Source organism: Accipiter gentilis, chromosome 8, assembly GCF_929443795.1.
Source record: "Accipiter gentilis chromosome 8, bAccGen1.1, whole genome shotgun sequence".
Taxonomy (NCBI): domain Eukaryota; kingdom Metazoa; phylum Chordata; class Aves; order Accipitriformes; family Accipitridae; genus Astur; species Astur gentilis.
Genome location: NC_064887.1, coordinates 32,424,818 through 32,448,089, shown reverse-complemented (window position 1 = coordinate 32,448,089; position 23,272 = coordinate 32,424,818). Strand labels below are relative to the sequence as shown.

The window sequence follows — 23,272 nt, the reverse complement described above, 5'->3', positions numbered from 1 at the left end:
CGAGAGGCTGGCAGGGGGCAAGGGAGGGGCGTGGACGGAGCGGCACTGGTCGGTCACCAGCCGGGGTCTTTGCGGCTGGGTAAAAATCATTGGGGTGCTTCTCCCAGCAGGGTGGGAGAACAGAGTGGCTTGAGGACCGGGGCTTCATGGGCTGCTCTGGGGAGGCTGAAGTTCAGGGGCCCTAACCTCGCGGGGCTGCTGAGCCAGGTTCTTCCGCTGCCGGGGAGAATGAGGTATTGGCAGGAATTAGGGAGTGCTGGAGCGACTGCCTGGAGGAGGCAGCTCTAGTGTGCCTGCATGGATCTGAGGAAGGAGAAGAGGACGTACAGCTGTCACGCCGAACTGGCGGTGTCCTGTGCTCCCCATCTTGGACCACGTTCTTGGTTAGTTCATCTTTTCTAGTTAGCTGTCAGACCAATACCTTCAGTGTGCCCCCATCTGAGAAACAGCAGGAATACCTTATAAAAAAAAAAAAAAAAAAGTCCCACTGAGGTCCCCATTGAAGCCCAGCAGCCACTGCGGTGGGGCACGCAGGTGGAGAGGGGAAGGCAGTGGGACAGCACAGCTGCCTTCCCTCCCTTGTCTCTGTCTGTCTGTCTCACCCCCTGGCTGGTACGGGCAGGGCACAGGCAAGGCAAGGCCAGACATGACGGCACTTCCTTGCTGTGCCCGCCACAGCCGCCCTGCCCTGCTTGCTCACTGCCGTCACGGCCGTGACCCCCAGTGTCCCGCTGCCTGCCTGCTCTCCTGCCTACACCTGCCTGAATGATCCCCTCTGCTCTGGGTGGCCCTGGCTGACATGAGGAGCTTTGCCACCCCTGAGCAAGGGCTGCCCCCAGCTGTCTTAACTGCGCCTCTAGACTCGCCAAAAACAGCCGTAAAACCAAAACATGCTGGCAGGGGGAAGGCGGCTCGGTGTGCTGGCTCTAAGCCTGCTTTGAGAAGCCCAGGGCACCCATCTGGCGGAGGAGAGACCGAAGTCCAGGCTTCATCGCTGCGCCATGTGTTTGGCCGTACCAGTGCAGCAGGATTCCTGATTTTCCACACCGAGGAAGTCCCAGGTGACGGGATAAAGGTGTGCTGCCGGACTAGAGGAGAAACTCCTCAGGCTCGAAGAGGCTGGCGATGAGCGGGTGCATGTGCACGGTGGCAAGGACAGTGGGCAAGCAAACAGAAAACAGCCTGAGATGAACCACTTTTCGACAAACCCTGATGGAGAAGTGAGGCTGCCTACAGAAGCAGCCCAGGGCTGGAGTTACAGGAGGATGTTGCAGCTCAAAGTCCCTTGTGGAGGGAGGGAGGTTTTAGGGGTGCCAGGGATGAGCTGGGCTGCAAGGACATGTACAACATCCTGGTGTCATTTATCTGTCATGAGCTGCCAAAATGGGTTCTCTCCTTTGGTTACATCAATAAAACTGTTACTTTGGGACTTTCACACATCCATCACTTGCCACTGGCAACTATCAGCAAAATTCAGATTATTAGTGGATTCAGACTGTCTTTGGAGTGGTTAGTTCTGCCATGGCTGTGTCCTCAAGGACTGATAAACTTGCCAGCCGCTGCAGTGGTCTCCCTGCAGGAGCAGCTTTCTTAGCTCTGTTATGAAGAATGAGCATAAGACGTCTTCAGAAGGACTCTTCTTTTGTTGCAGATTAAAAGACCCGGGTTCTCCAGTGAAGAAATACTGTTTCCTTGGAGCATCTGATGAGCACCGCTACTCTTCGTGCCCCCCATCGCTTACACTTACGCTAACTCTAAAAGGTAACATTTCTGTTAACCGTGTTGATGAGAGATCCTTTTCTAAAGGGTGCTGCTGTAGTGACGGGTTATGGTGGGCAACATTTGCTCTGTGCAGGGTGGTGAGCATCTGATTGTTGGTGTGTTTAGGAAATGAGGGCCCCAGAGACTACATTTTGGTCGTCTCATGGCACACATTCATGTGGTTTTCAGAGGTGATCTTGAAGGATGGTGGAGGACGACGAGGTAAGAGTAACCTAAGTAAATATGCAGAAATGACTGGAGAGAGAGCTGTGTCAGTGCCTTGTTTGCAGAAGTGAAGTAAGAGGTAGGGTGATAATGGTGAGATAGAAGGGATAACACAGAGGAGCCAGATAAGGGAAAAGCTTCCTGATGTTGAGAGCTGGTCTTCCAAGAGAGAAATCAGCCAAGGACTTGGGCTGGGCAAGGTCCAAGGGAACCACTGTACTGACACTGCTGCTGGAGGTGAGTTTCTTGAGCAGAGGGGTGTCAGTGGGTAGCGAGGACGCAGCAGAGGTGTTTGGGGCAAGTGATGTACTTTAGAGCAAAAGGGATGAAGTGTGTTTCATTAGAGGAATAAGTAGACCCTAAGGACTGCTAAATCAGTGGGAATACCATAGGTGGTTTTGTCTTGCTTCTTAAAAGAAAAATAACAATAATAAAAAAAAAAAATTAGATAAGACATCCTTGGGTGCCAAAACCCAACATGTCACCAGCATGTTCATGAAGCTGGGTTCCTTGTTGTGAACTATGTTAAGACCCAGCATGTGAAATTAAAAGGAAAAAGACTGTTTACAAAAGAGTTGCCTCAATCAGTGGAGACAAGTAAGCTTGGCAAAGGGAGGTGCAAAGATGTGGTGAATTTGGGCTGGTTGCGCCCATGACATCACCAGGAGCTGTGGAGGAAAGCCCTCTGAGTCACCTCCAGGTGCATGAGTGTCTGGAGGCTGTTGGGCAGCGTAACAGGCTCGGATAAGGACCTAAATATTAATCACCCTGGGTTCGTTAGCTCTGAAACAAGCAGTGTGTCAGCACTGTTGGGTTGAGTTTCAGTCCCTAATGCAGAAGGTGACCTGAAAGGCAACTCGTGTCTTAGACTGGGGGCAAATCTGTTAGGTGTCTTCATTCCATCTAAAGATGCTCATGGACCACTTGTGGTCACTTGTGACAGTAGGTGTCTCATGACAGTAAGTAGGGGAGATGCTGTGATGCAGCACAAGGGACCATCCTTCCTTGTGATCCTCTGGTGCACTGCTTTTGCAGGTCAGGTAAGTGTACCGGCATCTCACTTATCCTGACTTATGCAGGACTAGGAGGACCCGTGCCTCCGGATTTCTCTCTTCCCTGTAGAAGTGGTCGTGTCCTTCTCCAAGGCAAAACTGAGGAGCAAGGTGGAATTGGCCTTTGTGTCTGGTGTGGCTCGTTGGCTACCCTTGAGACCAAAATGCTGAAGGACCTGGGGCTGTGGAGCCTTGCATTCTCATCCTGGCTCCATCGGTGACCTCAGGCAAGCCTTTTCCCCTTTCTGTCTCCACTCCTCATCCTCTTTCTAGCATGAAAGTTGTACAGGGTCAGGCCAAGGACCCCTGTAACCTCATTTTCTACATCGGGAGCAAAAGCAAACGTGTGTGATGGTTCCTGGCCTCTACCCCGTTTCCAGGTCTGAGGATTTCCTGAACCTGACGCTTGTCTGGTAAATCCTGATAGAACTGCTTTCTGAGTACGTGTCTAAGCTGTTCTCAGGGTCTCTCTGCATCCCCAGCAGCCCTTGGCTGTGCGTCCCGCTAGTCATCTCTTTTGGCTGCTTTTGAGCCCTGCTCTTGGGGGTTGGCTGGCTGGACCTGGCTTGTGAGCAGGCAGTCCCTGCCCACCTTCCCCAGGCTTCCTGTGAGCTCATCGTGTTTCATTTAGGTCCCTGCAAGCCGCCAGCATGCCCGGGCAGCCCGGCTCTCCTCGGCCAGCACCGGTGCCCTCCCGTGGAGGGAGCGACAGCGGGTGGGATGGAGCTGGGCGAGTGGGACTGGCAGGAGGGGTGTCTGCAGGGGTTGTGGCTACGTTTTCTTCTTCCCTGTGAGCTAGCACCCCTAGGAGGGTGCAGGCAGGAGGTCCTTGGGGCGCTGCGCCCCATGGATGCGCCTCTCTCGATGGCGCGGGGCGGGAGCCTGTCTGCGCTCCCTGGGCTGGGCTCTTCTTGCTCGGGGTGAGTCAGCCCACGGCACACGTGCTCTTCCTGTTGGGAGTGACTCAGGTGGAGCAGCCCATAAAAACCACCCGGAAAAAAAAAAAAGGCAATAGGCAGCCAGTTGCGAGCCCCGCTGTTGTCTGGTGGAGTGGGCACCTTGCGCTCCCCAGCACAAGAAATGGCTGGGTGCTGGCTCCTGGCCTTCTGCTGCCTCGTGGCGTCTCTCCTGCCTGCAGCCCTGAGTGCCAACAGAGGAGAAGGTGAGGCTTCGGGAAGGTCGGCTGTTCCTGCTTTTGTGCTGACGTGCGATCCCGTCGGCGGCTTTGCTTGCAGCCCGGCCCCAGTGCCAGAGAGTGCTGGTAACTGGGAGCCACCTGGGTGCTGCAGCACCCTGCTAGGGTGCTCTCCCCTCCCACCTTTGGGATTAAAATTGGATCTGTGGGTACTTCTCATTATATTTCCTCCAGGGTTAAATGCTGTATGAGCATTTAGACTTTGTGGGTTTTTATTGGCATTCCCTTTAAATAACCTTTTTTAATGTGCAGTTGCTTTATTGCTTTCCGTATAAAGCCTTGTGACTTGGGTGGGATTCGGGCACGAGCACAAGCATCACCCAGGGAGCGGGTGGCTGATCTGCCCACCGCTGCTGTAACCAAAACCTTCCTTAAGCCTGAGGAAGAGCTGGAAGCATCCAGCATCCAGTTTGCTGTAGCAACACGTGGTGCTTTTATTTTGTGTGAGTCTGTAGGGCTTACGAGGTGCCCACGGCCCCGCCACACCCCACGGAGGGTAGGGAGTCTCCCGTGGTACCTAGACTGATGGCAAGCTTTAAAAATTTAGAGGATCCTCTTGCATGTGCAATTGTAGCAGAGAGTGCGATGCAGGGATGTTTAAGTGCATTCAGCCCGGTGGTAATTCAATATCGGGGTTTCAGTCATATTGGCTGTACTCTGGAGATGGATACGTTTAGCCAAAATCGGGTCTTCATGTGTATTTTGTAAATGCTAAGTGATTTCAATTTTTTTTGGCCTTCAGTACTGGTGTTCTGAAATATGCTTATGGGACTGGAAGTTGGTCTTTTATCAGTTTTCCTTTAAGTGCAGTGCAATGTCATAGGGAAAAAAGTGCTGAATAATTGGGGTTTTTTTTCGGGGGGTGGGGAGGTGGGGGTGTTCTTTTTTTCTTTTCTTGTTTGTTTTTTTTTAAACTGGTTTTCTTTACATGCTACTTGGATAATTATTACAGTAGCCTTAATTGCATGCAAGTTTTAAAATACTGATGTAGATTCTTTTCCTCCACTTCCTGGCAGCGTGTAGGCAACCTCTGCTTTTCCATGGACCCTTGAACCTGTTTCTGTGTGTATGTAAAAGCGACAGTCAATAACCAGCCATGCTTTTATGCTGCAGCAGACTTTCTGAGTTGGTTCGGTGGCGTGAATTATTCTCCTGTGCCGTTATTCCTCTGGTCCCAGCGCTAGATGTGTGCTTGCAATTAGAACACGTAATCCTGTTCCGCTTGCAAATGAACTCTTTGAGTCAAATTGGGTTCAGGTATAATCTAGTTGAGCAGCAGAAGTCAGGGTGCTTGTACTCTGAATGGTGCAGAGCCTCGCCTGAGCAAGCGTGCGTTTACCTTGGTGGTGTGTGCCTGCACGTGATGGCTGAAGGGAACTGCCAGGGTTTGGGGAAGATTTGGGGTGTGGAGGTCAGAGCTCCACTGTGCCAATGAGGAGTCTAACTTGGTGTGTCGGAAAAGACAAGACACCAAATGGCAGCTTTTAGCTCTTGTTGTGTGGTCTCTCCCTGCTGATGCTGATGGAGCCCCAGGAGACAAAGGCAGGTCTTCCTGCAGCGAGAAAGCTGTGGAGTCAGGTACTGGGGAAACCCAGGACTTGGGGTAGCAGTTGAGACAGCCTTCTGGGTCACTGTCCCAAAAGCACAAAGCAGAGAATGGCACATGTTGTCATGGAGGTTTTGTTGCGTGCAAAGGTCTGTTGGTCTCTTGATGAAAGGAGTAGTCTTTGCAGACCAGCTCATACGTACAGGGCTATTGGATCTGCTCCTTGCAGACCCAGGGCCAACCTCGTTTTCTGGTTTTGTGAATTTAAGAAGATAATTCAAGAGGTCCAAAGCTTCCTGTCATCTTCTCCAAGCCTTCTGATGTGGGAGTTTGTCTCAGTACAACAAACAAGCATTTTTCACGCTTTATTTTGCTGGGCGGGAGCTGGGGAAATGGTGTCCTACTGGATGCGTGCCACGGACCTCCTTCATCCCAACGTTGCACTGAAGAAATCCAGCTGCAAACCTTCTCTGTGGAGCCTGTTCTTTTCCACAGCTGTCTGAGAACTGGATGATCTCAGGAGAGAGCTTCACGGCACCTGCGTACGAAAATGATCCCATCCTCAGTTGGTCCTCCTCTTTCAGCAGCTCCTGCATGCTCTATCTCGTTAGCAACTCCAGTGCCTCATTCTTGGTAAAGATTAACCTGCCTGAGCTCCCAAGTTTCCAGGAGAAGACCAGCAACAGGAACAGCTACACTGATGAGGTGGTGGCACTAATCTGCAACAGCATCTTAAATGGTTTTGGATTAGCGAGATCTGAATCTGTGCCAGGGCTGGAGAGCTGGCTCTCAACATGCTGTAGCCTTAGAGCAAGACCTGAAAAAAGGTTTTTATACCCTGGGGTAACAGTGCTCATGCCTGTAATTTAGCAACCCAGTAAATCCTCTGGATTATGTAGAGGTAGGGTGATGCATGGGTGGAGTTTAACTTGGTGATCCTTATGGGTCCCTTCCAACTTGAGATATTCTAACTTTATGGTGGAGGAATGGGGGGTGGGATTGACCCCAAGCAGTCCCACCGTGAAGGTGAGAACAAATACCTTGAGAAAGTCCTGCGCGGCTGCTTTCAGTGGGTTGTTCGTACTGTCTCTGCCCTTTGGTCACTGGTGATGTCCACTGAGGCTCTAGATGCTTTCCTCGTACCCTAAGAGGCAGGACTTCTGCACCCACAGGTCCCCTCCCAGCAGGCTGGGGTGGCAGAAGACCTTCTGCAGCTGGGTCTCAGTCTCCTGGCAGGCAGGCTGCAAGGAAAGAACCGCGTTTGCCGGAGCTGGAAAAATCTCTCTCCCTGTTTGCTGGTGCATGAGGTCATCTCCTTGGCAGCAGGCTTGGCTGCAGCCTTCTGAGTGCCTTCGTCTGGTATGCGGGTGCTCATGGGTGTGTGCGAGGGTGGCGGGCACTGCGTGCTTGGGTGGTGAGCGCAGGAGGCTTCGCCTGGTGCTGGGAATCACAGATGCAGAGGACAGGGACTTTGTATCCTTGGGCTAAGCTGTGCCAGAAGAGCGCTGGGAAGGAGGAGCCTCCCCGAGTATCAAGTGCAACCCGCCATCTGCATCCATGCTGCGGGTTTCCGCTTGCTTTTGGATTTCCTCCACCTCCCCGTGCTGTCAGAGGTGACTTGAACTGGGGGTGGGCAGCTGGGGCTGCCTTTTGTGTGCCAAGGAGGTCAGTAGTGAGCAGAGTTTCTTAGAGGGAGGTTGAGGATCCTGTGGCAGCATTGAGGTGGTTTGGAGCAGCTTGTCAGCAGGCTCTGCACCCCTACAGATCCTGCTTTTTGCCTTAGCGTGTTTCTTTCTCCTGCCTGTCTTTGCCAACCATTTTCTCAACCATGTCTGCTCTCCTTGGTGGCGCTGAGGAAGTAATCTGAAATAAACATCCTCAGGCTTAAATGCTAGTACTGGCCACTGAGGGCTTGGCAAGTGGATGAGTGGTGGCTTCAAGAGAAGACCTGGGTGAGGCAAAGAAGAAGAGTGCTGGAGCAGGCATGTCTGGTGAGATATCTGCCAGTCTGCCCTCCAGAGGTTCTGTCTCTCCTGGCTGTAGTGGGATGCAAAAATCCCATGTCTGTCCTTCCTGGCATCTGTCATGCAGTGACATGGGCAGCTGCAGCTTTTATTCCTGGAGAGGATGAGATGAGATGAACTTGTGTAATCCTGCCAAAACTTTTTTTTTTTTTTTTTTTTAAATCTACCTCTTGGCTGGCATGCTTCTGCCAAGCTCCTCTGATCACCAACCACTTCCCATCATCCATGCGCTTGGCTGGGAGGACACTCGCACTGCAGACCTAGATGGAGGGAGTTTCTGGAAGTTGGTTGAGATTTTTCTTCTGGGCTCACTCCTGGTCAGAGGCTGGGTGAAGCAAAACATAATCTCAGGGATCCTTCCTTTTTCCCTGAAGTCACCAGCAAGATTCCCCATGCTTTTCTCAGCACAAGGTTTGGTTGTTTGTTTGTTTGGGTTTTTTTTCCACCTCTGCTTACTCAAAGACCTTATTGTGTTGGAAGGCCTCTGAAAGGATGGAGAACATCCCTGGCCATGCTGCTCTGTGGAGCAGGGCTGCTTGGCTCAGGTGATTTGTCCGTCCTGAGCTGTGTCAGCAGTGAAATTGGGCATCGCTCCAAAGCACGGGGATGCGGGGCACAGTGTGGGCACTGGTGGCACAGGGGTGGCTGATGGATGCAGGTGCGTGGGGACAAGTGCCGAGATGTGGGGACAGGGCTCATTACTTGCATCGCCTGGGCTTGTTCCTTGGCCGTCAGGGTGGGTTGACAACTTCACAACTGGTGCCCTCATCTCTAAGCATCATTTGAGACATCTCTCTCCTCTCCCCAGTCTGCGACTGCAATGGGATGTCCAGGCAGTGCGTCTTCGACTGGCACCTCCTGAGGGAGACGGGGAACGGGTACCGCTGCCTCGGCTGCCTGGGCAACACGGAGGGTGTCCACTGCGAGCGCTGCAAGGAGGGCTTCTTCCGCCAGCGGGAGGAGGACTGCTGCCTGCCCTGCCGCTGCCACCCCCAGGGTACGTGGCCGCTTGCTGGGAGGGGACGGGGTTGGGTCAGGGGTGTAAGGGGGGCTTAAAGTGCCTGCCGCTGTGTGTGTCCCTTGGACCTGCTGAGGACATCGGCCAGGTCAGGCTCTGGGTCCCTACACATCGGACCAGAGCATCGCGGGAGGAGCAAGCGGGGCGAGCTTGGTTCCAGGTGGGATTATCTGGGGAGGTGCCAGAGCCCAGCACTGTGTTGCTGCACTGTAAGTCATAGGAGGTCCTTCTCCTCCCAGGTGCTCCACTGCTTGGTGCTGGGAATTTTGAACCCCTCAGGAGCTCGAGGCTGTGTCCAGGCTTTAAGACCCAGCTACCCCCCAAAATAATCACAGACTCACAGAATGACTTGGGTTGGAAGACGCCTCCAAAGATCATCTAGTCCTACCTCCCTGCCATGGGCAAGGGCATCTGTCACTAGACCAGGTTGCTCAAAGCCCTGTCCAACCCGTCCTTGAACACTTCCAATGACGAGGCACCTACAACTTCTCTTGGTGACCTGTTCCAGTGTCCCACCATCCTCATCATAAAACACTTCTTCCTTATGTCCAATCTAAACCTCCTCTCTTTCATATTAAAACCTTTGCCCCTTGTTCTGTCACTACAGGCCCTGGTAAAAAGTCTTTCTGTCTTTATACCACCTCCTCTCCTGAGGCACAATGCTGTGAACTCAGGAATTATCCTTTCACTTTTACAATGCAATTAAAAGCCTTTGCGAAGCTTGCCTTTGTATATGGAGCCCCTTTTATATATTGAAAGGCTTCAATAAGGTCTCCCTGGAGCCTTCTCCTTCTCCAGGCCAAACAACCTCAACTATCTCAACCTTTCTCTATAGCAGAGGTGTTCCAGCCCTCTGACCCTTTCTGTGGCCTCCTCTGGACCCCCTCTAACGTGTCCATGTCTTGTGCTGGGGACCCCAGAGCTGGATGCAGTGCTCCAGGTGGGGTCTCACGAGAGTGGAGTAGAGGGGGAGCATCGACCCCCTTGACCTGCTGGCCACACTGCTGGTGATGCACCCAGGACACGATTGGCTTTCTGGGCTGCAAGCACACATTGCCAGCTCATGTCCAATTTGCCACCCTGTCAGTATCCCCACATCCTTCTCCACAGAGTTGCTCTCCATCCATCCATCCATCCATCCATCCCCTAGTCTGTACTGATACTGGGAATTGCCCTGACCCAAGTGCAGAACCTTGCACTTGACGTTATTGAACTTCATAAGGTTCGCATGGGCCCATTCCTCCAGCCTGTCAAGGTCCCTCTGGATGGCAACTCTTCCCTCCAGCATCTCCATCAACAATCCCTGCTTCACTGAGAGGGATCCTGCTCCACTCCACCATGAATTTGGCAGGTGGCCATGAACCTGCTGATACCCACCAGGAGCTGCCTTGTGGGGAGCTGATTGTCCCTTGAGGATGGCAGCCAAGCCCCAACTGGGGAAGGAAGCAGCGGCTTTTGCCAGCTTTGTGAGTCAGGCTGGCGGTTCCTGGATGTCACCACATTTGGCGGGCTCAGCAAAGGCTTTTAATTGCATTGTAAAAGTGAAAGGATAATTCCTGAGTTCACAGCGTTGCGCCTCAGGAGGGGAGGTGGTGCAAAGTGCCGCAGCGCTTGGGGATGGACAGGAGGCTTCAGCCTTTCCGGCTCCTCTGGCAGCTTTTTGCAGGCTGCAGGGCTACAAGATGGGATTTCTAGCTCTGGAGTGTTTTCTGCGGGTTTTGTGGTGGTTACACAGTAGCTATGATTGCTCCTTCATCCTCATCAGGTTTTGGATGCTCTGCAAACAGGTAGCTCATACATCTTGCACTGAGGTGCTATAGATACTGAAATGCCTGTCGGTCTCTGTTGATGCAGGGAGATCACTAGAAGCACCACCTAACACAAAAAACAGGTGGCAAGAAGACAGAGCAATAGGCTTTAAGGTGGTGGTGGGGTGAGTATCTCCTTGGGTGCCCCTTGCACTGGTGTGCCAGGAGGGCCCAGGAGCAGGATGGTTGCCCATGGCTCTGGCATCCTCTGCCCTTGACGTCTGCATGTGCACAGCTGTAGGTCAGAAATGAAAGATCCTGCCATGGCCCTTGGCCCCATAGGATCCTTGTAGAGGCACCAAAATCAAGTTCAACCAATGTCTACTAGCAGAGGGTCTGGCAAAGAAGAAAAAAATTTCTGCTTGGTTTGCATGCCCTAGAGTTGGTCTTATCCTTCACAATGACCTTTATAGTAGGGAAGAGGATCCTTGTCCTGGGCATCTGGTCAATGCCTGCTGGGATTTATGTCCTCCAAGTCTCCTGCATCAGTCGGGAAGGCTGGAGCAGCTTTAACAGCCAGACCTGGCGTCTCAGTCCTGTGCTGGGATCTCAAGGGGTGACCTGTCGCTGGGGCTGGGTAGCTGCTGCAATGACGGTATGGTGCTTTGCTCCCTTGCAGCCAGCAGCATTGCCGGGATGGTGCAGGGAGGTGCCTGTCCAAATCTCTCCTTCCCCTCTTTCCGCAGGTGCCTTCAGCCCACAGTGTGACAGCGACGGCCGGTGCAGTTGCAAACCTGGTGTGATGGGCAAGAAGTGCGACCAGTGCCAGCCGGGCTTTGAGTCCCTCTCTGAGGCTGGGTGCCGGAGGAGTGGGCAGTAAGTGCTGGTGACCGTTGGTGGCACGGGGAGAGCTGGAGGGCCAGTCTCCAGAGCTCTCCCAGCCACTGTAAAGAGCCTGTGCTGGCTGAAAACACCCCGAGCAAGGGCAGAGGCAGTTTGTTTTGTGGCAGCACACCCATAGCCTTAAGCTAACCTTGCTGGGAGAGAGCAGGCTTGATGGGGCTGGACCTCCATTCCAGCCTGCAGAGCTCGCTGTCATGTAATAGCATCAAAATCTGAGCTTAATCACACTCCAAGGCGATTACTTTACTATCCAGATAACGCCAAACAGGCACCAGGTAGGCTAGCGGATGTAAAATAAAACCTGCCCACGCGTGGGTCTGCCTGCTGTCAGTGCCGCTTGCAAGGACTGCCCCCATGCAAAGATGTGCATACAAAAATCAACCCCTTCCTTTGCACAAAGCCCCGTTTAAACACCTTTCGAAGCGTTTCTGGTTTGGCTTCCCCGGCGCTGTGTCCTCTTCTTCCTTGCTTCACCCCGCCGTTGCTCCTTTGGGGCCCCCAGCAGGCAAAGGGTGGGGGTGAGGGGTGGCTGCCGGCAGCTGTGCTGGCATGTCTGGCCTCCTGCCTGAGCCTCCCTGGGATGCTGCTGCCTGCTGGAGCTCAGCCAGCGTCTATTAAACTCAGCCAGGCTTTATTAAGCTCAGCAGAGCTTCGCTTTGCTCTTGTAGGTGGGTCTGGTGCTCTGGGGTGTCCTGGGGCAGTAGTGTTGGGCACTGTCTCAGCCTGGCATCCATACTGCTGCAGCTGGATTACTTAGAGAGACGGTTCTGCAGATTATTTTTTTCCCTTCTAGCGTGGGACTGGTAGCTGGGGGGGGCGCGGTTCTTCACTGTCTTGCGTAACAGCTGGGGGCACTGAGCTCCCAGGCCAAGCTGGAAATCCAAGTAGAGGTTCCCGCTGTCCCTGTTGCAGGAGCCTACAGTGTGAGTGCAACCCAGCTGGCAGCACGGGGGGCTGCCTTTCTGGCCGCTGTGTCTGCAAGGCGAGGACTACTGGAGAGCGGTGCGAGAGGTGGGTGTCAGGAGGACTTGCTGGACCTCTGTGTGGCATGTCCTCCATCTCCCTGGCAGTTGTGCATGGACATCTTGCCATCCCAGCCTGGTGATGACCTCAAGCTGTGGCGATGGTTGTGTTGGCCAGGAAGAGGAGAAAATGGACTTAAATATTGTCACCTTCTTGTGGTTTCCCAGGTGCAAGCAAAACTTCTATAACCTGGATGCCAGAAACCCCATGGGATGCTCCCCCTGCTTTTGCTATGGGCACTCATCTGTGTGCATCAGCGCGGACAACCACAGCATCCACAACATCACCTCCACCTTCCAGCAAGGTGAAGCCCAAGCAGGACGTCCCTACGGCTCGTGGGGGTGTTTGCCATCCCTTTTCTTTGACATGCTGGAGGACCTGCCTGGTTCGCAGCCCTGCTGGCAATCCCTGTGCTTTGATGGGTGGGATGGCTTGATCATAGGCAGAAGTAGGGTGCGAGGGTGGGGTGGAGCGTAAGCTTGCTTTATCGTGTCTTTCCTACCACTTGGGAGGAAACCTCTATGCCCAGCCTGGCTTACTTACAGATGTATTGGCGCAGGGATATCTGTGCTACCTCCTTGGAGGTCAAGGGGTAGGAAGCTGGAGGGTTTCGGTAAGACACAGCTTGAGAAAGTTGCTGGAGTCCTGGAAACAGCTTCCCTGTCCCTGCTGACTGCTCCTTGTTGGTGCTGCAGGTGCTGAAGGCTGGCGAGGTGTCCATGAAAGTGGCTCCCCAGCCCAGGTCCAGTGGTCCCCACGCCATCAGGATGCCTTCATAGCAGCGAGGAGATCGGAGCCAATATACTTTGTGGCACCTGGTAGGTGCAGGATTGGTGAGGGGGAGAGGTGACGGTGTCCCCTTTGCTTGGTCCGATCCTGTGAACTGAGCCTTTAGGAGGAAGGCAAGGTTTTAAGCCTTTCATTTTCTCCCTTTCTTCCCTTTGCAGCAAAATTCCTTGGGAACCAGCAGCTGAGCTACAGCCAAACACTCTCCTTTGATTACCGCCTGGACCGAGGGGGACGCCAGCCATCACCGCATGACGTGGTCCTGGAAGGAGATGGCCTGAGAGTCACTGCCCCCTTCTTGCCCCAGGGGAAGGTCCTGCCCTGTGGTGTCAGCCAGACATACGTGTTCAGGTAAAGGGAGATGCTGGGGTGTTTGGGGCAGAGTGAGCAAGAAAGGCTGCAGCTTCAAGGAGCTCCTGGATTCAGCTGTGATCCCTTGGTGGTGGCAAATGGTTGCCTGGTTTGGGCTGGTTTGGGCACCTCAGGTGCTTCTCTCCTAGATGAGGAGTTTACTTTGTGAAAGAGGCAGTAGAAAATCTGACTTGAGGTTGGGCTGGGTACTTTGCTCGGGGTCAGTTGCATGGGTGGAGGTTGTTCTCCAAAGCCTTGAGCTCGGGAGGGAGATGGGCGAGGGCTGCTGCATTTTCTTGATGAGGTATCTCGTTTTCTTGAAACCGGTTCCACTTTTCCCATCTCCCACTGCAGGTTGGATGAGCACCCGAGCAGCAAGTGGAGCCCGAGGCTGAATCACTTTGAATATCGCAGGCTGCTGGGAAACCTGACAGCTCTCTGGATCCGAGCCACCTTTGGGGAGTACAGTAAGTGGGGGGAGAGCACGCAAGCACGAGGCTGGCTTCTCCTCGTTGCTGGAGACGCTAAGTCTCCAGATGGAGACACCTTTGCTAACAGGTATTAAAAAATAATAATAATTTTAAAATGTGCCCCAAGATGGACAAAATAAATTACGAAGAGATTGAGCAAGATGGCAACAGCGGGGACAGCAAAGCCTTGGCTCTGGTCCATCAGCCTGTGGGCATTGTAATGAAACATGCAACCCGTGCAGGTCCCGTGTGTGGGGGACTTGCAGGTGGAGCTGCTGGCCCCTGCGGGTGACCGGCCGTATCTCCCTCCAGGCACCGGCTACATCGACAATGTCACCCTGGTGTCGGCGCAGCCCATCGCTGGAGTCCCTGCTCCCTGGGTGGAGCGCTGCCAGTGCCCACCGGGGTACCGGGGCCAGTTCTGCGAGAGGTGTGCCTCTGGCTACCGCAGGGATGCTCCCAGCCTGGGGCCCTTCAGCATCTGCGTGCTGTGCAATTGCCAGGGGGGAGGAATTTGTGATCCCGACACTGGTAAGAGAAGCCACTACTATGCTGTGCTTGTAAGGTCTATGGGATTGCAGGGTGGCTGCCTGCATCCTGAGAACTGAGCTATAGGGAGGTGGGGGGAGGCACTGAGTGGGGCAAATCACCGACTTGGGGGGCTGGAGTGTGGGGAACATCACGGATAAAGCTCCTCAAAACCTAGGAGTGCTGTGGACAGAAAAACAGGTAAGATGCCTTTGGACCAAATTGGGTTTAGATGATGCTCATTGGAGACAGAAAAAGCATCTCCTACTGCCTGGATAGCATTAAACACTTTTCTTCTGACTTTTTGTTTTAGAGGTAAGCGTGGTAACCCATCAGGTTGAATGGTGCTCTGAGCAACCTGATCTAGTTGAAGATGTCCCTGCTTATTGCAGGGGGGTAGGACTAGATGACCTTTAAAGGTCCCTTTGGGTCCGACCCAAACTATTCCTTGGTTCTATGTGGTGTGAGTAGATATCAGCGATGTGAACATGTTTTACTGTCTTGTTAAAATACCCCATGGTGTTGCCATGCAAAGTTAAGCTGTCAGTATTTTCTAAGTCTGAACTGGAATTTCCAAATATTTGAGCATTGAACAGGAGGCACAAAAAGCAACATGTGGCTTCTCGGGAGCTATATGAGCTGTGAAAAATGAGATACAGCCATCTTTGGGTGGTGATAGCCAGCCTTCTTGCCCTGGCGTGGGCTACCGGTGGGGTCTTGCTGGGCTCCCATTGTAAGAGCAGGGCATGGTCCTTCCCGCATGGTGAAGGACTGATGGGCACAGAAATGGACCATGTTATGGGCAGGTGTGGGGATCTCAAGGGGTCTGGTGGAGGACGCTGGACCATGGGTGCTTGTGTTGCAGAGGGTGGTGTGGCCACCAGCAAAGGGTGGCTGGGAGGTGGACTGATGGAGGTTGTCCCACCAGGGGTGAGAGCAAACTGCCCTAAGCCTTTTCCTTCCTCCTTCCAGGGGAATGCTACTCAGGAGATGAAAACGTGGGCAACAGTGTCAGCTGCCCCTTTGGCTTCTACCGAGACCCCTGGCAGCCACACAGCTGCAGGGCATGTCCCTGCAGCAATGGCCAAGGCTGCTCAGTGGTGCCGGGCGGCGAGGAGGTCATCTGTGACCACTGCCCTGCTGGAGCTGCCGGTAATGCCCTTCTGCAGGTCGCTTCTGCTCTGCCTTTCTCCAGAGCTTCTACCTGCTGTACAGGGAGATGCAGGCATCGGCAGGCCAGGGTGCTCAGTCGGGTGGATCATCTCATCTTCTCAGCCCAGCTTGCCTACAGCACTGCTGCTTTTGCCTGTAATGGGGTGATGCAGCCCCAAGGGCTGTGTAAATGTTCATTGCCCTGCCCCAGGAAAGGTTCTTATCTAAACAGATAACATGGTTGGAAAAAGGATAGGTGGAGAGGGAGGGGAAATGGAAAAATAGGGGAAAAAACCACCAAATAGGAAACAACTTGCCTGAGGTCAGTTGTTGCATCCCACTTTCAAGAGCCTGCCCAGAGCGTTGTGTGTTGGTGGTGGTGGTGAGGAGAGTGGAGGTGCTGTTGTGTCAGCCCCGATGGGGCCGAATGCCCCCATTTCTGTGGAGCGGAGGGAGCGAGGCAGCCTCTGTTTTTAAGCAAGAGCGTGAGCTTTGCCCCATCTCTCTTTTTCCCAGGGGCCAACTGCGAGTACTGTGCCGACGGCTATTTTGGAGATCCAGTGGCTTCCCAGCCCTGCCAGCCGTGCCAGTGCAATGGTAACGTGGAGCCCAATGCCGTGGGGAACTGCGACCGCCGGACGGGCGAGTGCCTGAAGTGCATCTACAACACCGCCGGCTTCTACTGCGACCGCTGCAAAGATGGCTTCTTTGGGAACCCCCTGGCCCCTGATCCTGCTGACAAGTGCAGAGGTGAAAGCCAGGCACTGTTTGTGCTGGGGATGAGTAAGAAAATCCACACTGGAGTGCAGAGTGGTTTGATGGGAAGGGGGATGCTATAAAAGCCAAGGCTGGAAAGTGGGAGTGAGGAGCAGGAACCGGAGCACAGGTCTAAACGGTGGGAGGAGAGCAGGGGGAGAGGGTGGATGGAAGGATTTGCTGAGACTTGAGGTGGGGACAAGCTCCTTTGAACCTGTGCCGCTCCGACCTGCAGCCTGTGCCTGCGACTCGGCTGGTGCCGAGCCCCTGAAGTGTGGGAGCGATGGGAGCTGCATCTGCAAGCCTGGCTTCGAGGGTCCCACCTGTGAAGAGAGCGAGTGCCCGGCTTGCTACGGCCAGGTGAAAGCCCAGGTGAGCATTTGTGCCAGCGCTGGGGCCTCTGAGCGGCAAGGGGTGCAGCGATACGCTTACCCTCAAGCATCTCCTCCTGGCCTCTTCAAGCATCTCCTGGTGCGAGTGAGAAGTGATTTTGCAGGCTGCGCCTGAGCTTTGTGTTTATACCCAATTCAACCAACAAAACCCCAATGACCTAGAGCTGCTGGCCTGCTGTGCCCCACCCAAAAATGAGCACTCGCTTTGCTCTCCATTCTCTGGTCAGACTGTGGACCTGGTTCCCACCGTGGTCTTTCCACTGTGGGTTTGGCCCCCCGCTGGCTGATGGCCTGGTCTGCTGTGGTTGCAGGTGGACCTGTACCTGCAGCAGCTGGCAGAGCTGGAGCTGCTGTTCTCAGAGGTGCGAGCTGGCGGTGGGGCTGAGAGCCAGGAGCTGGAGGGGAGGATGCAGCTGGCGGAGGAGATGCTGCGGACCATCCTCGGGGAAGCCCTGAGCCTGCAAGGTACCACCCATCTGCTGCCCTCTGAGTCCATCTGCGCTGTATCAGGAGAGGGTTTTGCTGCTTGTGACTTTTTGCTCAGCAATGAGTTTCTCTTCAGCCTTCCTCTTTCCCTCTCACCAGCCTCTGACAGGTCTCTGGAAAGCCATGTGGCCAGGATGAAGGGGCAAGGGTCCAGCTCCCAGAGCCGCTTGGATGGGATCAAGGCAACGGTGGAGAGGCTGAGGTCTCTCGGGGGCCAGTACGAGAGGCAGGTACAGGATACCCGGCAGCTGCTGGAGAGAGCCAGGCTGGACCTGGACCGCAGTGGAGCCACTCTGCGTCGGGTGGTAAGAGCATCCCTGTGCAACGCATTCCTAGTCTAGCCCAGGGCTGAAAAAAAGTCCGTGGACAAAGCAAGAATTTAATGTATGCCACTTATATGTTTGTTTTGTGAGTGCAGATGATGTTCTGGTGGCCCTTTCTGTAGGGCTGGGACCTGGAGAGGTGCTGGCAGGGGTCTTGGGGGGGCTGTGGAGGTTTAACATGCTGCAGTTGCCTCTTTTGCTGCTGAATCAGATGAAGGGTAGGGAAAAGCACTCATGCCTCTCTTCCTCCCTCCTCAGACCATTCCCGTTTCAAACCTTCCTGGGGACTCGAATCAGTTCTTGATGCTGGCCCAGGAGGCTCTCAGACTGGCCAACAGGTGAGTTGCTCCCACTGTCAGCCCTGAGAGAGGGGAAAGGGGACTGAGATCCTGCTGGGTGCCCAGAAAGTCCTTTTCGGGGCTCCTTGCCTAGTCACCGGGCTGCAGCTGCCACAACCTCTGTGCCAGCGCTGGGGCAGGGGAAGATGCAGCTGCTGGGCTGGCTTCGCTGCCCTACAGATCTGTCCTCGTTTGCCTTTGAAGGTGGTGTTGTGTGTGTTTTAGAAGCATCTTTGGGGTCAGAGTTTGGCCCATGGGTGGCCAGTTGGAACAGGCAGTATCTGCCTCCCCCTGGTGCTCCTCTACCCTTGGGAGAGATGCAGGAGGGACAAGCAAAATATGGGTCCCCTTCTCAAACACGCTGCGTTTCCCGAGAGGGTGTGACCCAGCGTTGCTGAATACAACGGTAAAAGAAGCTGGTGGAGAAAACTCGAGTGGGAAACCTTTCTCACAAGCCCGCCCCTCGTGCTTTGCAGCCACACGCAAGCTGCCAACACCATCGAGCAAGCCGCGAAGGCGGCGCGGGAGGACGCACGGCAGGCGCTGGAGCTGGTGAGCGCGGCCGCCAGAGGAGAGACGGCCACCTCCGGCTCCTTGCAGGGGCTGCTCGGGAAGTGAGTGAAGGCTGCGTTCTCCTGTGTGTTGTGGGGGGGACGTGGGAGGGAGGACGGGGTGGCCAAGCATCTGTGCCCCCTTCCCTGCCTCCCCAGCTTAGTAGCAGAAACATGCAGTTGGAGGCAGAGCGGGCAGGGACTTGCATGGACTTTGGTCGCTGGCACTTCTGAGTGGTGGGGATGGAGGGTCGGCAGCTCTGCGGAGCATCTGCTTCCCGCCCCACGGACCACAATGCTCCCAGGGGCCTGCACGCAGCTGGGGGAAGGGGTTTAATGCCGTGTATGTGAACAAGCTCCTGGGGACTACTTCCACACATGGTTGCGGATCCGGGCTGGGTTTAGCCCAAGGGTAGATTTAGCCCTGGGTTTGGTCTGGGTGGCTTTCCTGGTCGGGCTGGTGCCTCTCCAGAGCCCACCATGGTGCTGGGATTTTGCACACCACTGGTGGGGTGAGAGCAACAGCCCTGAACGAAGTTAAGGAGCTGAATGGGGATGTGTAGGAGGAAACATCCAGTGGCAGGGCAGGGATTAGCAGAGACACCATGGAGCCTGTGAGGGTTCAGCTGGAGTGAAACGCCTTTGGTTTCTGGAGCGGGAGCAAGGACTCACCAGATGCCCTGCTTGGCAGAGGGGCTGGGATGCGGAGGATGTTTGCAATTAGCTTTCCCCGAGTGATAAATCTGCACGTGGCCTTGGAGAACGTGAGCCAGCTGATGTAGGAGGCAGTATTAACACTGTGGTGGGAGGTTGGCAGCTTGGCTGGTACCGTGCTCTTCAACCTCACATCCGTGCAGGTATGAGGAACTGAAGTCGCTGGCTGGAGGCCTGAAGGCTGAGGCCGATGGGATGGCTTCTGAGGCAGACAATGCATATCAGGGCAGCCTGGTGCTCCTCAGCTCCCTGTCCCACCTGATGAAGACCGACATTGGGTCCTTTGAGGTGAGGGCTTTGTGCCTGTGGGACCAGGAGATCCCCTTTTGCTCTCCCCTACGCCCTCCCTGCTACCCTGCCAGCAGCTCAGCCTTTCCCAGGGCTCCATCTCCATTGGAGAGCCATTGGATATCCATCTTCCCACCCTTTTGCCCCTGTAGCTGGCTGCGGCACAAGAAGCAAGAGACAAGTATCCGTCGCTGCTTGCCGTGGTTCCCGGCAAGCGCTGGGGAGATGCTGGGACCCCCAGCCAGTCATCGTATCTCTGTTTCAGGGGGAAGCAACCCGGCTGAAGCAGGATGCCAGTGCTCTTCTGAGCCTGGTGGACACCTACATGGCACAGTACAGGCAGCTGCAGAGCCGCACGGGGCGCTGGGAGGAAGAAATCAAGCAGCTGCTGCGAAGGGGAGAGGGCGAGAGAGCGGTAAGAGGTTGGCTGGGGCGCTGCGGCTTGAGTTGTCCTCAGCGTGAGCTGGAGCCTTGATGGGATGCCTGTGGCACCACCGCTACTACCAGCTGTCCTAGCCTGTTTGCCAAAGGGGACATAGCTCTGCCCGCCTGCTGCAGGATAGTACCCTTCCTCAGAAAAGCAGCCACTTGGGGTTGGTCTTCTGGAGCCGGTGGGAGACCTCACCGTGTGCGTGGAGCTGCTGATGCGGGGTCTCACCGCACATCTCCTCCATATAAGGCAGGTTGAAGACCTGGTCTTGGAAAGATTAGAGCTAAGATGACTCAGGATGGCTGGAGCTGCTTAAGGAGCACTGGCACAAGCCTCCGCTGACAGATCGGGCTGTGGTAGCCTTGATTCAGGGGCAAGAGCAGGCATTTTGGGAACAAGCTGGTGGGTCTTCTCTCCCATCTCTGCAGCTCCTTGCAGATTGCTCTGGGACTGTCCAATGCTCCCATACTGTGTCCTTCATCTGCTTGTTGTGTCCCTTTGGCCTGTCACAGACATTGACGCAGCTGCTGTCCCGAGCCAACCTCGCCAGGAGCACAGCCCTGCAAGCCGTGAGTGCTGGCAACGCCACCTTCTATGAGGTGGAACAGATTCTGAAGAGCCTCCGGGGTAATGTCCTAGAAAGCCTTCCTTTCCCTTCCCTTGGGATCTCACAAAGGTAGCGCAGCTTCATTTCCACACGCGTTTCTTTCAGAGTTTAACCTGCAAGCAGATGACAAGAGAAGGGAAGCTGAAGATGCCATGAAGAGGCTGCCGATTATCAGCAGCATGGTTGCAAGTGCCAGGGAGAAGATGGAACAAGCTGAAGCGATCCTGGGCAGTGCCGCTTCCAAATCCAAGGCGGCCAGCAGTGTGGCAGGGGAAGCAAAGGAGATCACCACGGGGATACAGCAGGTGAGGGCCAGCCCTAGTGCTATTGCTGGCAGAAAAGGGTTTGGAAGGGAAAACCATGGAAGAAGAGGAGATGGTTTGCAACTCCAGTGGGCCTTCATGGTGGACCTGATGCATTGACTGTTGGACCTGATGTGTTGACTTTTTGGCTGACGTTTGTCTATAGTGGGTCCTGCAGAGGTAACAGAGTTGCCTGTAGATGCATGGGCGCATGAGGATCTTTGCAGGCATGCTTGTCCTGTGAGGATCTCTGTGGCATCTCTGTAGCCACCTTTTGGTGACCCAAGGAGATTTTTTTACTTCCACAGTCTGAGCTGCTGGCAGGCTTGTGAGCTCCCAGAACTGGCATTGGTGAGTTCGACTCCCAGACTGTATGTTGTAATTCCCAAGGGATTCACTGATGTTTGCAGGAGGGGTTGAGCCATAATCATAGAAACAACTCTCCGGAGCAACTGGTGGGAGCACATGAAGGACGATGGATAGCCTGCAGTAATTTTGGTCCTTGTGGAAGGAACCACTTCCCACCAGCTCCACACCCCAGTGCACCCAGACCAATTTCAGCCATACTCTGCCCCTCTGAAAGTCCCTTTGTCTTTCCTAGGAGATCACACAGCTGAAGGTGGAAGCCAACAAGACTGCTGATGGTGTCCTCGCCCTAGAGAAGGCAGTGGCCACCCTGCAGCGTGAGGCCAAGGAAGTGGATGGCGAATTTGAGAGGAAGCTTTTGGAGGTCGAGGCGGATGCCACTGTGATACAGGAGGTGGGTCCCTGTCTCCCTTGTCTTGCCCCCTTCCCTGTCGATGTTTGGGCAAGACTTCACCTTACAGCTGCCTCCTTCCCTTCTTCAGACAGCTCAGGAAGCTCAGAAGGTCCATGCCAAGGCTGGCCGGGCAGGGGTGGTCGTGCAGGAGACGTTGAGCACCCTGGAAGAGCTGCTGCGTCTGATGAGTAGGTTTTGCGCTGCTGCTGCAGGGCATGGATGGAGACAGGTCCCCACTGGGGTCTAGGCAGGGATGCCGGGAGTTGTGCGGGAAGCTGCCTCAGGTGATGCCAGTAAACGGGCTGGGCAGTAGCAGGGTGGAGATGGAGTATCTAGGAGAATCTAGTCCTCAGCCTCCATGAATCATTCCCTCTTCCTTGTTTTCCTCCTGTGCAACAGACCAACCTGGTGCTGTGGATGAGGAAGGCCTGAAGCAGCTCGAGGTGAATTTTAGCAAAGCCAAAACCAGAAGCAACCAGCTGAAGGTTGAAATGTTGGAGCTGGAGCAGACAGCCGCACTGCAGAAGGCCCGGGTGCAGACGCTGGAGAGCAGCATTGACGAGATCCTGGCAGATATTAAGAACCTGGAGAATATCCAGAAGAGTCTTCCTCCGGGCTGTTACAACACAAAAGCCATTGAATTGCCGTGAGACAGCTCGAAAGGCTGCAGCGCCTGCCAGGCTGTGAAGGCAGGAGAGCCTGGCCCAGCTGCCGTCCCCAAACCTGGCAGGACCAGCTGTGTTTGATTGTGTTGAACTGATCCTTACCCTCAAGTTCAGTGTGGCAGCTGAAGTTCACATCATCACACTGGCCCTGGAGAGTCCCTGACTTTTCAAAGTGGTATGTCCCTTGGCCACAGGAGGAAGGAGACACCTGGTTGCATGAACGTGCTACTGACTGCCCAACATCCCATTTCTACAACATTTCTGAGGTGCAGATGGGGGTTGCTTGGTGTCAGCCTTGGGAGTTGGCACGGTTCAGAGCCTGGAGTTCATGGCTGAGAGGTTCTCCATCCCCTGTGGATCTCCTCTCCTCGTCTGGAACACACAGAAGGACTAGAGTCTCTGTTCTTACTTTTGATACTGCCACCACCACCACCTCCTCATGTTCTCTGCAGGGTCTTCCTCACGTTTGGTAGCTCAGGAGGCAGGGAGAGAGCAGCATGAAATGGCAGCTAGGGGAGATAAGTTTTGATCTGTGACACCAGTGACGCTTCATGTGGCTTTCTTCTCCCAGCCTGCCCAGTCCTTACCTTCCTGGGAGCGGCTCTGGTGTGGCTTTTGCTGTGGCTTGGAGATTCAGCATCAGATGCTGCTGCTGACCTTTTTCATAAAGCTGCAGATCTTCCATGGTGCTTCTCAGTGAGGTGGTTACTGTTTTGCTAAAGGGAAAAAAAAAAAAAAAAAAAGATGCCTGCTGGTTTTGAGCTCAGGGTAATCTGCTGGATGGAGGAAGAAGGGGATCCTAGGCTAGCAGGTTATCAGAGGAGGAGAGCACTGCTGGGGCTTCTCAAGTGGAAAGCCTTTCCTGCTCTACCTGCTCC

General features: G+C 54.5%; 1 protein-coding gene across 1 annotated transcript; it reads left to right on the top strand.

Annotated features, from left to right (window-relative positions):
* Window positions 1-4,118: 4,118 nt before the first annotated feature.
* Window positions 4,119-22,379, top strand: LAMC2 (laminin subunit gamma 2). The gene is made up of 23 exons (XM_049807967.1): window positions 4,119-4,200; window positions 8,612-8,800; window positions 11,316-11,445; window positions 12,385-12,483; window positions 12,663-12,799; window positions 13,191-13,313; window positions 13,443-13,632; window positions 13,987-14,099; window positions 14,415-14,633; window positions 15,603-15,782; window positions 16,299-16,532; window positions 16,774-16,910; window positions 17,242-17,395; window positions 17,516-17,721; window positions 17,998-18,077; window positions 18,554-18,691; window positions 19,486-19,630; window positions 19,896-20,045; window positions 20,573-20,687; window positions 20,773-20,972; window positions 21,571-21,729; window positions 21,818-21,917; window positions 22,129-22,379. Exons 1-23 carry the CDS (start codon window positions 4,119-4,121, stop codon window positions 22,377-22,379), a joined length of 3,531 nt encoding a protein of 1,176 aa, XP_049663924.1.
* Window positions 22,380-23,272: the final 893 nt, after the last annotated feature.

What these genes read in the sequence shown, in the direction of transcription:
- LAMC2 (XM_049807967.1), top strand. Translation starts at nt 4,119, where the DNA reads ATGGCTGGGTGCTGGCTCCTGGCCTTCTGCTGCCTCGTGGCGTCTCTC. An exon ending in GAGTGCCAACAGAGGAGAAG is followed by an intron (nt 4,201 to 8,611) that starts GTGAGGCTTCGG and finishes TCCTCTCCCCAG; the next exon opens with TCTGCGACTGCAATGGGATG. An exon ending in GGGGAGAGGGCGAGAGAGCG is followed by an intron (nt 20,046 to 20,572) that starts GTAAGAGGTTGG and finishes GGCCTGTCACAG; the next exon opens with ACATTGACGCAGCTGCTGTC.